The 14,592-nt window shown below is 37.6% G+C and overlaps 1 protein-coding gene across 1 annotated transcript; it reads right to left on the reverse strand.

Moving 5' to 3' along the window:
• Window positions 1-632: 632 nt before the first annotated feature.
• On the reverse strand, window positions 633-14,220 carry LOC118805339 (phosphatidylcholine transfer protein). The gene is made up of 6 exons (XM_036566066.1): window positions 14,068-14,220; window positions 13,046-13,163; window positions 3,329-3,408; window positions 2,832-3,003; window positions 1,178-1,245; window positions 633-1,055 (listed from the first exon to the last, which is right to left on the reverse strand). The coding sequence occupies exons 1-6, from the start codon at window positions 14,194-14,196 to the stop codon at window positions 978-980; spliced, it is 645 nt and encodes a 214-aa protein (XP_036421959.1). The 5' UTR covers window positions 14,197-14,220; the 3' UTR covers window positions 633-977.
• Between the last annotated feature and the right edge of the window lie 372 nt (window positions 14,221-14,592).

Consider the following 14,592-nt stretch of genomic DNA (forward strand, 5'->3'; position numbering starts at 1 on the left):
CATTAAATTTGTAGTCTCTATATTTTCTGTCTTCCTATGAAGACACAGAACGAACACCCAAATAGTGATTTCAGTATTTAATATTGCACCTCAAAAGGTTATTTGCGTACTCAAGCACCTGTGTGCATCCCTGGCTCCTATCACCACCATCGTAACAAAAAATTGAGTTGGTCATTTCTCTCTACAAAGAACTGTTTCATTACTCAGAAAGACTTCATTTACATGTCAGTAACCACAAAACCTCTGAAAAAAACCCACTCAATAAGCTTTCAGCCACTCCACCACAAAGCCTGTAAATCAGCACCTGCATATCTGCCTAGAGCCTAGGGGTAGTTCCTTTTTACTTAGTGTATTCACCAAGTGAGGAACCTGAACAAAATGAGCACCATTTGAGATTAAATCACAGTTGCCTTTAAACCACTGTTCAAGAAGAGTTTCTAGCATACTTCTTGAGCCCTTTGTAAACGTTAGCCACCATGAAACAGAGAAAAGAACCCAGAGAGAATCACTTCAAGGTACTTCGCGGTTCTTCAAGGTACTCCCACAGTGCAGCAAAGTGCTGATTTCTTGACATGAAATGAATTGTCTTCAGAATTACATGCCTATTTGTACCATGTAGTGCTTCACAGACACTAGAGCTTTATAATGCTTTAAATGATTTAAAAAGAATGTAGCTTTATAGCCCATCATTTACCTGCATCTATTAATGTCCCCACATAAGTTGGATACCAGTAACATTCACTTGGCACCACAGACGTTAAAAGTATACGTGCTCGCGCCCCCATAAATGCCCCTTAAAAAAAACAATTTGGCCAAAAATGCTAACGTGGATAACAATAAATGGAACTGCATAATCATGCTAGCTTCCATTCATTATTAGCATTTATGGACTGTATTCCTCAAAGAGTGGAAAAAAAAGAATGGAGGAAAGCTGAAAGAAGGAGTGATGAATTGTTTTTGGCAAATTAAAGTGCACATCACTTCTTGTTCTGGCAGTAGTTTGCGTAGTTGTTGCAGGCTTTCTGCATGTCCGTGAGAAAGGCAGGAACTCCAGTCTGTTTACAGAAAAAAAAAAGCAGCAAAATCTCAAAGAAACTATAAACATGGTGAAATTTGTCAGGATTCCAGGCTTATGTGTGTGTGCATCGTGAATACAGTACGTCCTGTGTTTGCTCACCTTAGCTGCCCAGTTTACAAGCCACGTTGGGATCTTACCACCAGGATTGTCAAAATAGTTCATGAAGACTAAAAGCAACCACAAAAAAAGAAATTATATTCAAAATGGTGAAAATTAACACAAAACATTCTTTTGCTCAGGTTATTCAACCAATTCTAAAGTGCCAGCCCATCTTTGGATTAAGAAACTTAATCTAACACCCGAGGATGCTCTGCATAGCTGATCTTGGTTCATTCACTCACCTCTCATTTAGCAGCTCTATTATCCACATAAGTAATTACAGACTCATATTCTGTTACTTTATTTTCCACTGGTTTAACCTCAACATGGTAGTTAAAAAGTTTGCATTACTATAAAAATTTCCCATTCCTGCGCCCATATGCATCTGTATCAGTGGTCACCAGCCTTCCGCCTGCAGATCTTTCCTGCATCTAATATATTGGCCACCTCCTTAGCAAACACAAATGCCTCTGACCTAGCCAATTAAGGACTTCTGAAGAAGTTAATCAGCTGGAGCAGGTGTGGCAGACTGTGGTTGGAACAAGACTATGCAGGAAGGTAGATTTCCAGGACCAAGGTTGGTGGCCACTGACCAATGTGATCACAATAAGACTGCTGTTGGGAACCTCCAAAATGATAATTTTTACAGGAGAAGGAAAAGGACCTACTTTACTTTTAATGTAAGTCAATGGAACCAGACTTTTTTACAAGTAATTTTGGGACATTTCTTTTGGTCCATTTATCATGAAATTTGCACAAAATGTAAAGAGCAACAGGCATTCTCAAATTATGTCAAAATCTGAAAAACAAGGTTTTCTTCTGACAGCAGTGATATACAAACTGGTCAAATTACTATATTCACTTAAATGTAAATCTAAACCTAGACTAGCACTCATATCCTTTAGAACAAAACATTACCTTATGTGTATTAAGTTACACATTGTTTTAAAATTGTTTGTTCTCTTACAGGGTGACTTTCTCACAGACCAGCTCTAGGTAGCCCTACTACCCTTCACTTATTTAATATCCAGTAAAACAACCATTAAGTACAAGTTATACATTTTTCAGCATCAGAACTTTCTCTTTCCTTTTGCAAGTGAATTATATCCTTGGAAATATCTTCCAAACAATGAATGTTAATGGCCATTCTGAACAGAAATTAAATAAAGGGTGGTCACTGACTTCTGCACAGTACTGTACATACAATATTGTTCAAAGAAATATTGTTCAATCACTTCATGTTAATATTTTTCTAATTTTTTATATGTACAAGATTTCTACATATCCAAATATAGATGTATTTTAAACTAGACAGCAAAATGTATCATTTTTATATAGAAATTGCAATTTTTTTAATTGCAAGGGCTGCAAATTTTAATTTTATCCCACGTTTAATTACATGACACAATGTTGTCATGTAACGCAGAATTCATGAACTGGCTCACTACATTTAGCGCTCAAGCCTCAAGTTGTGAAAAATGGATGTGCAGGTCTTCTAGTCAAAGGCCCTGGAGCTTAATAGAAAATGATTGCATTTAATTTGCAATTGCAATATTGGTCAGAAAAATCCGATCAGGCATTTTCCCCCAAATCATTTCTCCGTATATAAAACTATAGATTAATACACATTTCATCTCCATATGCAAATTTTAACCTTTAGTGCTGTTGGCCCCATCACTCTCCATGGCGACGCTCTGTTTGTAGTCCTTTACTCTGATCACTCCTGCTTTCTCTGGACACTGAGACACAGCTGAGCTTTTAGCTAAAACCACCCAGATTTTTCTCCCATTCACCTCCAGCTCCCTGCGCTCCCGCACATACACATACTGTGAGAACAAGGTTAAGGGCAAACAGGCAAACAGGACAGAAAAGCCATTGGTCACAGTGCATACACAAATAAATAAATAAATAAATAAACAAACAAACAAACAAACAAACAAACAAACCACATTTGCACACAATCACACTTAAATTACACATCGTTTCACACACATAGACACACTTGGTTAGCTAATGCCATCTGTTGGGCCCTACACCCACACAAACTTGCACATACACACCATTCACACATTTTCTTGACAGACTACATCATTGGTTATGAGAATTAATGTTCGTGCATGCAGACTGAAAAAAGTTAATCTTGAAGGATACATCCCTGTTAGACAGGGGGAAGGGATATTTCACCTCCCAGTAAATAGCCTTCTGGCCGCCATAGTCTCTCTCATAGAGCTCTGTGGAAGGAAACACATTCGCATTAATAACTTGTATATGTATATGACGGTTGGCTCCAACAGCTAATGGCTGGGGGAAGTTTCTGCTCTAGCCAGGTAACTTAAGCCAAAGACATGATCTGAGTAAGAGAAGACTACTATTGAAAACATCAGACCTCCTTAGTCTATGTAGGTTTCCCATCAATAGCAAGCAGAGCTGATGATTAGCTATTTGAGCAGGTTCAAGTAGTTTGGCTAAATGTGAAATCTTTCTTCACAAAATACCCTGAGATGTAACTAATTTGTTACTAAAGATGAATCAACCACAGTTGAGTACCTGCAGGAGATAAAAAGGCACAGTGCAGTAGAGATGTGTGCAGTTATTTATTTAATATACAGATTTCAGAATTTATCACTGTTTACTTAATCGTGCATTTAAAATCATGTTCTTGCCATTTTTAAATAAGCTTATCAGTGAAAATGCAAAGCAGAAAATACCAGGGTGTGAGAAGCTGATAGTCTGATGGTTTCATGTTAAGCCAAATGACCACATCTAAGTGGAGCAACAGTCGTATGCAAAAGTTTGGGCACCCCTGATAAAATTACATGTTTTCTGCTCATTTTAATGCACATTTGCTTTTTACCTGCTGAATTTAACATACTGGAGAAAAATAAATGTGCCCCATGCAAACGTTATGGCACATTTTATATTTTTTCCAAAATGTTAAAATTTGCAAATAAAATGAAGCTAAAATTAGCAGAAAACTGCCCTATTTAAGTCCCTGAAGATGCGTTAACCTTTTTCAGTTTTCACAGAAAATCAACAAAACATAATTTGAACTGGAGCCTTCAAACTTTTGCATACAACAGTTCATATGGAAGTATTTATGTGGAAATATTTCAATCGTAAGTACGGTTTTGAAAGGATTCATTTTACATGGGGAGGTGGGGTAATGTAATTTAACAATAGGACATCTGAAATGTTTATGATTCCCATGGGATAAGAAATCTCAGCATAAATTACAGAGATGGGAGTGGTTACTTGATTTACGCATTGCCTTTGCACTAAAAAAAAAGTTCCATATGCAACACATTCAGCTGCTCACTAACAGAAAATATCCAAACATTTAATTGAATTGTAATTTTGTTTACCTTAATGGTCTACCGAGCTGTCTTGAGTTAATGCAATGTGTCATTAGCTTGGGAATTTACAGCGAACATCACAACATTATTTTTTGTTCTGTTATTTTACACATTTCAACAACTGAAGTCTTGAGGGACTTGAGGTAGAGCACCACATATTGGCTTGTAGATGCTTTAAATTAAAATAATAAATCACTGAAAAAAAAGCAAAACTCTGACAATGCACACAGGATTAATATGGCCTGGGTACAAGAAACAAAAAAAGAAAAAGTCTGTGCTCTGAAATGAATGAAAGAATGAACGAAAGAATGAAGGAATAAGGCATTATTTCAAACAAAACAGATAAATTTGTAGCACTGATTCAAAATTATCATTGTGCAGGTTAGACAGTAAAGGATCCATATCATGGAAAAACACATTTCCCACATTTTTCTTGTGATAAAGGAGTTTGAAATAATATGCACTGTTACAAGTTTCAAAACATACTATTTACCACCAGAGGTGGGCAATATCGTGATAAAAATCGTGATACTTCAACACATTTTCGCGATAAACAATTTCACCATATATAGTATATGTATCAATCGTTTGATACGTTGGAAAAGGCAAAAACAGTAGTGTCAAAAATACTATCAAAAACTATGAATACAGCGATTTTATTTAACGTTTCACATACTGCACTGCACTAAATCAAATTCGACAGGACTCATTATGTTCTCTTTATAACTTGCAGTTGTTCAAAATCCACACTATGCTCAGAAAAGCATATCGCCATTTGAAGTGGCTTAATTTATCGCAATAACGATAGATCGTCATATTGCCAACCCCTATTCACCACCCACTTCATACAGTCCGTAAAAAAATAAGATGCAAATATTAGCGGTTTTAAATGATTGTTTCTGTGAAATCATCAGCACAAACTCATTTACATATATTCACCTTTTCAGTCTACACCTGTTAGGCCTAAGTCTTGAACACCCTGCTGATCTTTTGGTTAGCATCTTGCTCTTTAGGACACAATGATCAGTTATCTTAATTGTGTGAACATTCAAAAGGAGTCTAGCTAACTTTACGGCTGCACTGATTAATAGGTTAGTTGTTGAAGACATTAACATTGAAAAACGTCGAAACCTCTTTGACTTTAAATCAAAAATGCTCTATAATGCTCTAGAAAGGTAATATGATATGATAAAATCACCATTATCTTTTGCTGCGGTGGTTTACGGACACTCTGAGCAAGGAGAATTGTTCTCTCTTTGCTTGCGTCATTTCAGTATGATTTCTCTTTTTTCCCCATTAAATGCACTGAGCCACATGTGAACGCAGCTGTCCTGTTCTGTTCCAGGCCAGCACCATGCTGTGCTGTAACTGGCGCCACATCCAGCAGGACAGATGTTCTCACTCAAATCCTCCCTGTGTGATGTAACAGAGGCACAGGAAGGGTCTAAGAGTCCCACAATGATCCCAACTCTGGAAATATGTCTTTATTATATAATCCTCGACATAACTTTCTGTTCTTTGCTGTCATAAGAAAAACCTGGGACAGTTCCTTGAGATTAGTTAGGAGCAGAGAAAATTGTTCTTAATTTAACATCTGTTACTGTAACTTAAAACATGAAAGTTTCTCTTTCACAAAAATTTTACTGCTCCATCCATCATAAAATTTTCATACAACGTAAAAGGGCAGCTGTCATTTTTAAAAAAGTATTGGTATTGTTTTTTTTTTGTGGCTTACAGAAAAGCAACACTTCTGTTTTACAGCAATTCAAATCAAACTAAACTGCTGAACATGTTATATCTGGACACACTTAAATCAAACCACACTTTGCTGCTTTGGCAGGCTATATTCTTATCTTATTCTTATTAGTCACAAGTCATACTAATAGCTTAAGCTGTGAAGAAAGAGAAAAGAGACTGAGATCCTCAGTGTGGATGAGACTCTAGTTTAACGTTTAGTAAAAAACCTGACTGATCCCAACACCTCTCTAGTTAATATCCTACTATCTATAAGCCTCCATAACCATCTTATGCCATCTGTTACACCTCCTGTTTATGTTTTCATATTTTTTGGTTTGAATGGGCTTCGAGACAACTGACATGACTTGATACACCTTCTGAACTTTATGCTGCTAAACTGTCGTCTCCACTGCAATTTAACATTTGTCTTTCTATGCTTCCTTCTTTGGATGAAACAGATAAGAAACCTGACCCAAACACAAGTTAGAGGCTCTTTACTTTCCTCTGGTGGAGTACAGAGAGCAGACTTCTCAAAGTTCTTAAATATGAGAATGAGTAACGTTAGAGAAAAGCTTACTTGCACTAAACACTAATTTACTATTAATTTCTTTAACTTTCTTGATTATTTGAATATTTGAAAATTTTGACTAACATGATCATGCAATTTTAGCTGAGTATAAGCTGTCGTAAGTAATTACAATTAACAATATATTTTTTTTGTACTATGGCAAAAAAAGTGGCTGATTCTGAACACAGAACACAGAAGTATTGTTCATGAAAATAATTGGCACCAAAAGTGTATTAAAACTATAATAGCAATTTTTAAGCCTGAGTTTTGTCCACACTTTTATCCATTTTATAGATATCAATGTATCATACTGTGTCAGAAACCACATAAACAAGTCTATTTGGAACTGCTTAATGATGATTTAGGGGTGCAGTTTGCAGAATGCTAATTGGTGAGTGTAAGCTTTCTTTACTTCTGAGCGACATTAGCCTCATGGCTCCAATGCAAAACTAAAAAAGCAAACTTGTGATGTAAACACAAGATTGCAAGGTGTAATGACTGTGGAAAATGATCATGGTCAGCTCAAATAACTGCAATCAGATGACTATGCAATAACTGTGACATGGCTCATTTTAAGCGACTTAAAGAAATGAATGAGCAGTGTTTTTAGTGCAGGATGATTGAGGGGGTCTAAAATCTGGAACTGTGGAAGAAACAAGACTGCAAAGGCAACAAAGCAGTGGTGGTCTGGGCCCGTCCATCCACCAAAGATAAATGCAAGAAACACACACACACACACACACACACACACACACACACACACACACACACACATACACATACACACACATGCATACAAACACTTAGAACAAAAACAACCGGAGCCTGGAGGGACATGACCGGATCTCCCCCTACTAAGATCCGCTTCAGCAAATAAATCAGCACAGAACGAAACGCACACTCGGCCAGGCTGGAGCCAGGGATGTGTTTCTAATAAAGCTGTACCCCACCCACCTTCAATCTCGCATACACATATGCACCACTTGCATGGTCAGTTTGTTTGCGTTTGCAGGAAATCCACACCCTTAGTTTGTCTTGTCTTGAAAATGGACAGGAACAAAAAGAAAACTTTGGCATTGCATGCTTAATAAATAAGAGAGAGGAGTGACCATCTCCGGAAGACAAAGACGTTCATACTGAAATACACAAGATCCACAACTAAGATAGCCTTCACAAACTAGGACCCACCAGTATAACAGCTGGGCAATAATACTGGCTAACACTGATGATTCACGTTTTCTGTTTAGCGTTTTTGGTTCAGGGCATCACAGGGATTCAAACTCATGACACTGTTTAACACTATTTTTATTACAGCGAGCCAAAACTCTTCCCTCACCAACTGCTGGTGGCTTCTGGGGGGTGTTTTGCTAAAACACAAGCAGGCTGAGGTGCAAAGATGCAAAATGCATGCAAAGTTGTAGGTGGACACCGGCCCTCCAGGACCAGAGTTGTGCACCCCTGTTTTTAAACAAAAAAAGTAACATATTAATGTCTCAAGTTTTGAATACATTTTTTCAAATCAATAGTTACATCTCCCACTCACTGTGCATTCAAGTGTTGAATCTCAGCATGTGACTGTGGGCATAATGCAATTGGTTACTGTACCACACCTCAACAATCTGATTGGTCAACACTTTTAATCTGCATGAAGTTTGTTCAGAAGGAGAGACAGCAGAGTGGGCAGGGTGTGTGTACATGTTTTGTCTCTCGCCACAATACAGAACATAAAGCCATACTCTGTAATGCAAACTAATGATCAAATGAAAAAAGGCCATTGACTTTAATTTCAGCACCCCCAACTTAAAACCTTCCGACAAGCCCATTTAAAACTGAGGAACAGTGGCGTGTTTTACAGCTCATGCAATGTGAGGCATTGCCATGCTTTTCCTTCATTTACTTGTGAAGGGAGCGATTCAAACCAGAGCACCCAATGTGGACTAAATGATATTTCTACAGTGTTTCTAAACATGTTTGGTCTCACATGAAAATAATCAAGACATTATGCACATACATACACTCAGCCAATATATTTAAAAGACATGTTTTGATCTGTTTGGATTGAACATCATGGCAAACCTTCTAACTGCTGTTGTAGAAGTACATGAGGAGGAAGAAGACTTGCTTCTTCAGCACTTTAGATTGGCAGATCTAATTTGCACTGTACTCGATATTTTGCCAAATTCCTGTCCTGTGTGTGGTAAGTAGGTCTAAGTTTTAATCCAAGTAAGCATGGAGCAATTTGACATGTTCAAATTTATTTTGTTGCAAGCAGTTTTAGCTTTTAGACTTATTTTTCAATGTACAACAAAGAATGTCATTGCACCCAACTGAAAATTACAATTTTACTAGTGAAAATTCATACTAGCCATACTGAATTTTTACTACAATTAATTTACACAAATTTAGTCAACTTAATTTACACGTCTAAATTCAATTTCTTAGATCAAGAAAAATATGAAATAAAACCTAAAATGGCTTGCGTGGTAATTTAAAATTTTTAATAGTGCGGAAATAAATCTTAACCTTAATTCGAGTTAGTAAAAACTGTTACTGCATTTATTTGTCCCACAATTGTCTCCTGCATGTTTTTCCTTTTATTTTTGTTTTGTTCAATTTTTGAACAATTTCTACCAAACAATTTACTATTATTTTGCAGAACTTCCCTTACAATTCATAGCTTTGTTTCTGAGAATTTTGGTTTTCTTTGAAGTGATCTTCTCCATCTTACTCTACACTTTACTTGGGGTGGGTAATTAATATTTATGACTTTACTGTAAATGTAAAACATTTCACACATTTTGTGTGGCATAGATCTATTAATGCTAAGTTTCATGAATCTAGCCCATTAACTCAAGTTTAATTAATTGATACCACAAAAAAAGACATGAAAAAAATAGTGTTATTAGGTATTGATATGACATCAACAATATGTTAATTTTATATATATTTGGTCAATTCAGCTGTCATGATAGCAAGTCGAATGTCTTGCGAGTAAGTAAAATGAACAGAGAAATAAAAAGAATGATTTGAAAGTCCTTTAAAAACTCTGCATTACTGGTAATGAGGAACAGGTTTACTGAACAGTTGGACCTTTGTGTGCCTTCAAAGCAAACTAACACACACAGGCATATCCAATCCAACATGTTTAATGAGACCCAGATCTACAGAGCTCAACAGGAACATTTGCCTCAGAGAGACCATCAGTTAAGCTGATATTGTTTCCCCACTGCCAGGAAATCTTGTTCAATTCAAATACTGATTTCCCAAATACGATGCTCATTAGAGATGGCACAGATCCACTATCCATTATCAGCACTGAGCTGAGACCAACAGAAAATCAGATATCGAAGGGAAAAAAAAAGAATAAATCTGGTCCAATTATTTAAAGAAACGCAACCCGAAATATGACAAAATTGCTTGTAGCAAAACAAAGTAAAGTGAAGTAAAGCAGACCAAGTGATCGCTGGGGATGTGCACGGGTACTCTAGTACTCATTTGACCATTTGAGGTGCCAGTATTCGTATACTGAAACCATCAGGTCTGCTGCATCACAGAAAATGAGGGCAAAAATATACAGTCCAACAATTCAGTGAAATTGTATGTTTTAAAAAGACTGTAAAATGCAATAGTTTTGCTCATATTTAAGATGAACTAAACGTACACTATACTGACACCTCTAATAAATGTTCAGGTGTTTCAGCCACACCCATTGCTAACAGGCATATAAAATCAAGCACACAGCCATGCAACCTGCATAGACAAATGTTGGCAGTCAAATGGGTCATACTGACGAATGCAGTGACTAAGTGTGGCACTGTCATAGGACGGCACGTGACTTGCCACAAGTCAGTTTGGGAAATTTCTACCCTGCTAGATCTGCTCCAAATGTGAGTGTGGTTATTATGAAATGGAAGCACCTAGAAACAACAACAGCTCAGCCACGAAGAGGTAGACCATGCAAACTTGCAGAGCAAGTGCTGAAGTGTGTAAAAATCTCCTATCCTCTGTTCCATCACCCACTACAGATTTCCAAAGTGCCTCTGGAAGCAACATCAGCACATGAACTGTGCACTGGAAGCTTTAGGAAATGGTTTTCCATGGCCTAGCAGCTGCACACAAGCCTAAGATGACTATGATCAATGCCAAAATCTGGAGCAGTGGAAATGTGTTCGCTGCAGTGATGGATCACACTTCACTATCTGGCAGTCTGTCAGACGAATCAGAGCTTGGCGGATGCCAGGAGAGCGCTACCTACCAACATTAAAGTTTGCTAGAGGAGTGATACTGGTCTGTTTTTCATGGTGGGCTAGGTCAGTCAGGATTTGTTGAGATTCCCATAAAGATTCCCAAGAGCCCCAAGCACAGAGGCCACAGTTTGGGGAAGGCCCTTCCCATTACAGCATGAGTGTGCCCCTGTGTACAAAGCGATGTCCATAAAGACATGGTTTGGTAAGTCTGGTGTGGAGGAGCTCCAGTGTCATGCACAGAGCCCTGTCTTTAAGCCCATTAAACACCTTTGGGATCAAATGGAACGCAATGACTGCAAGCCAGGCCTTGCAAAATTACCAAAAGAAAAAAAATGTTGCTTTTATTGCCACTATTATCACAGCTGCCACCTCACCACCCCACAAAAGTCCTGATTTAACCAATTACTATAATTTTCCACACTGTTAGCCAAATAATAAGATTCTGTTACTTAACTTGGTCCCATGTAGGTCTATCGAGTGGTACCGTGCCACCCTTACTTCTCATGAGGCTGTTTTCAGGTGTGTAATATTAAAATTACACAATTTTTAACCTTTATTTAAATTTTATGTCAATAATTATCCTTGAAGATTAATGGAACAAGCATGGCCATTTCCAGGCCTAGGGAGTATTAGGTTTGTGAGGGATCACACAGGCAAACAAAGTAGAAGGTAACTCTATAACCCACACTGCTACCATACACCACAACACGTGACGTTAAACGCTACCAGAAGCACAACGCAGATAACTCTACTGACTCTGAACACTTTCACACAGCTCCTGAGGCCTGTTACCTGAGCAACAGTTTGGGAGTTTTCCAGAAAGAGGCTACAAGACAAAAGAAAAGCAACCAAATTATTTAAAACTCATCCCCTCACATAATACATTTTAAGCTTGCTCAACTTGATGGATTTCTAAGAGAACGGGTTTTGTTGTCTAGTCTATCTTTGCTGTGAAAGCAACTGGTCTCTCTTGTTCGGGGAGTTGAAAGTTTTCAAGGTGTGGTGGAGAATTGTGTTTTTAACACAATTATCATTCCATCTGATTCTCAATATGAACAGTGTACACCAGCATATTTTAATTTTGAAGGGACACTCTAGCCAAAATGAAAAATTTAACCATGATCATCTGTTGTAAACATGGTTACTGACAACACTGGTGTTGCAGAACTCTCTATATTCACAATTTCTTGTTTAAAGACTAGGAGAACCCCCTTCTGGTGAAGCATATTGGAAGTGGAAGTAAATTTGGAAAGAATTTAAGTACTATAAAGTATAATTTCTTTAGGTTAGGGTTAATGTTAGGTTAGGTGAACACTTGGGGCGAGCTTTTCTTTTCATGGCTAGTTGGCTGTATTATTCTTTTACAAAAGAAAAAAGCTTGACGACTAATTGAGGTCAGTGCTATATTACTAATGCAAGCTGGCACCACAGACGTATTTATTAGTCTCTAGATCAGTAGTAAGCAGTCAGGATTTGTTGAGCATCACAGAGATTCCCAGTGGGAGTGTGATGTATTTGTGTAATGCATGCTGGGAACTGCTTTGAGAGAACACTGATGGATAAAAATATGCAAAAGGTACAAAATTGTGAATTATGTCATATCAGTGAGGCTGAGGGGTGCAATGCTGCGATAAAGAGTACTGCATAACATAAGTAACATATTAAAAGGTAGTTTTAGGCTGGAGTGTCCCTTTAAGTGGAGGAATGGCAATTCATTAATGTAACAGTAGTTTAGTGATGGGACATGATGGGAACATACTGTTGTTTTTGTCATTTAGCTGACCCTTTGGAAAATGATTTGGCCAACCACAGGGCATCCTAAGCACTTTAAACTAAGTGACATCACTGAACTATGCTTATTATTTTTATTATCCCCCAAAAATGTAGTTTTCAGATTTAAAAACAGTATTTTTCTATTTTTTTGAGAAATGTATGTTTGTCAGACACAACATTTTTACATTACCTTTGGCATAATCATCCCAATGCTTCCTGTAAGCCAGATCCATATACACATCTGCACAGAGGTCTGGAGAGCAGGTGGACAGCGAGCCAAAAACTTTGTACTCATAGAGTCCAGTTTCCTGTAAATAATTAATAAATAAATAAACAAGAAAACAGGAAAAAAGAAATCACATTTTCTTCTCACTGAGCTTAGAGCCACACCCCATGGAAAGAGCATGTGGAAGTAATCAGCAAAGTCACATGAAGTTCCTCAGACAGTTAGTCACTCCTGTCATTCAGGTCCAGGGACCAGATTTATGTATTTAAAGTATTCTTGAAAAAAAAAAACCTACGAAGGATCTTAACCACTAAGAAGTTCATAAAAATAAGAAATGTTTAAGCTTTCAAATTTCAAAGCTTTAAAAATGCAAGTTGTTTCTTATTTGTAGTTCAAGAGACTCTGTCAAACTCTTACAGACTAAGACAAGGTTAAGAAAATATTTACCAATATGTTTTTCTGAGAATACCACTTACTCTTATACTTCTGTAGCTAAGACAAAAGGGCACATTTAAGAAGCTTTTCTTTCTTAAGCCACTTTTTGAATCTGGCCCCAGCTTCTCAATTTACCCTCCTCACATTTTCACTGCATACACCAAAGCCAGGCTTATGGCCAATGAACGACTACAGCTAAGGCTGGTTATCATTTAAAGCCCTCAACTGACGAACAGGTGCCTGGCCAACTTAAAAACTGCATTAACGCTGCGTGGCTATAGCTAACTAGCAAGTGAACTGCACTGGCAGCGTTCATTTAATTGTACAGACAGGCTTTTGTGTTCTTTTCTGTTGGTCTTGTTCTCAGTCACTACACACAGGTTGCAATCTTGAGCTTTCCTCGACTAATAACCTCAAAATCCCTGGAAATTCAAACCCAAGAAGCAGCTAAAGAGCTTCAGTCCGGCTGAATGAACTGCAGTCCGGATGAGCTCAGTGGTCCGAGCGAAGTGTGTGTTTACAATCATTTCATTCACAAACTGTGTTTTTACCTTGATGAAACGTCGATATATTTTAACCCCCATGGTCTCTGTGAAAAATTCCCATTCTCCTCCTATCTGAGGCTCATCGAGCTCCTTCCATGCCTCCTGAAACTGCTGCTCGGTGAACTGCAGAGCCATGTTTTCAAATCTCCAGCACCGGGATTGTGGCAACACTCGGCCACAGCGCTGGACCTAATTCTGCCACAATAAAAGTCCCCTTCGTCACTTCAGACTAAACGCCGAAACATAACATACAATTTAAGAAAAAGTACCATTTTTACCTAAACCTACAAATATTTATAGCGTTTCTTCAAAATCATGCACTGACCCGAAACCTATCAATCCACAGATTGTGATGAGAAATTGGCCTAAACAATATTCTATACATCACTATTCTTAAAACAGTGTAAAAGGGAAGTATCATTTTCTTCTTAAGCAGTAAAAGAACAGTGACTTTTCCCTGAATTTGTATTTCAGCGTCTATTTTTCTCTAACAGACAGCAAAACACCATCAGTTTATTTTCAAGGACCCCC

Source organism: Colossoma macropomum, unplaced genomic scaffold (genome assembly GCF_904425465.1).
Source record: "Colossoma macropomum unplaced genomic scaffold, Colossoma_macropomum, whole genome shotgun sequence".
NCBI lineage: Eukaryota > Metazoa > Chordata > Actinopteri > Characiformes > Serrasalmidae > Colossoma > Colossoma macropomum.

Bases quoted from the DNA above. Each gene is read 5' to 3' on its own strand.
- LOC118805339 (XM_036566066.1), bottom strand. From the start codon at position 14,196: ATGGCTCTGCAGTTCACCGAGCAGCAGTTTCAGGAGGCATGGAAGGAG. The intron at 3,004-3,328 runs GTATCCTTCAAG...TTGTTCTCACAG, and splicing joins TCCCCCTGTCTAACAGGGAT to TATGTGTATGTGCGGGAGCG. The intron at 1,246-2,831 runs GTTAAAATTTGC...GGTTGCTTTTAG, and splicing joins TGGGGCCAACAGCACTAAAG to TCTTCATGAACTATTTTGAC.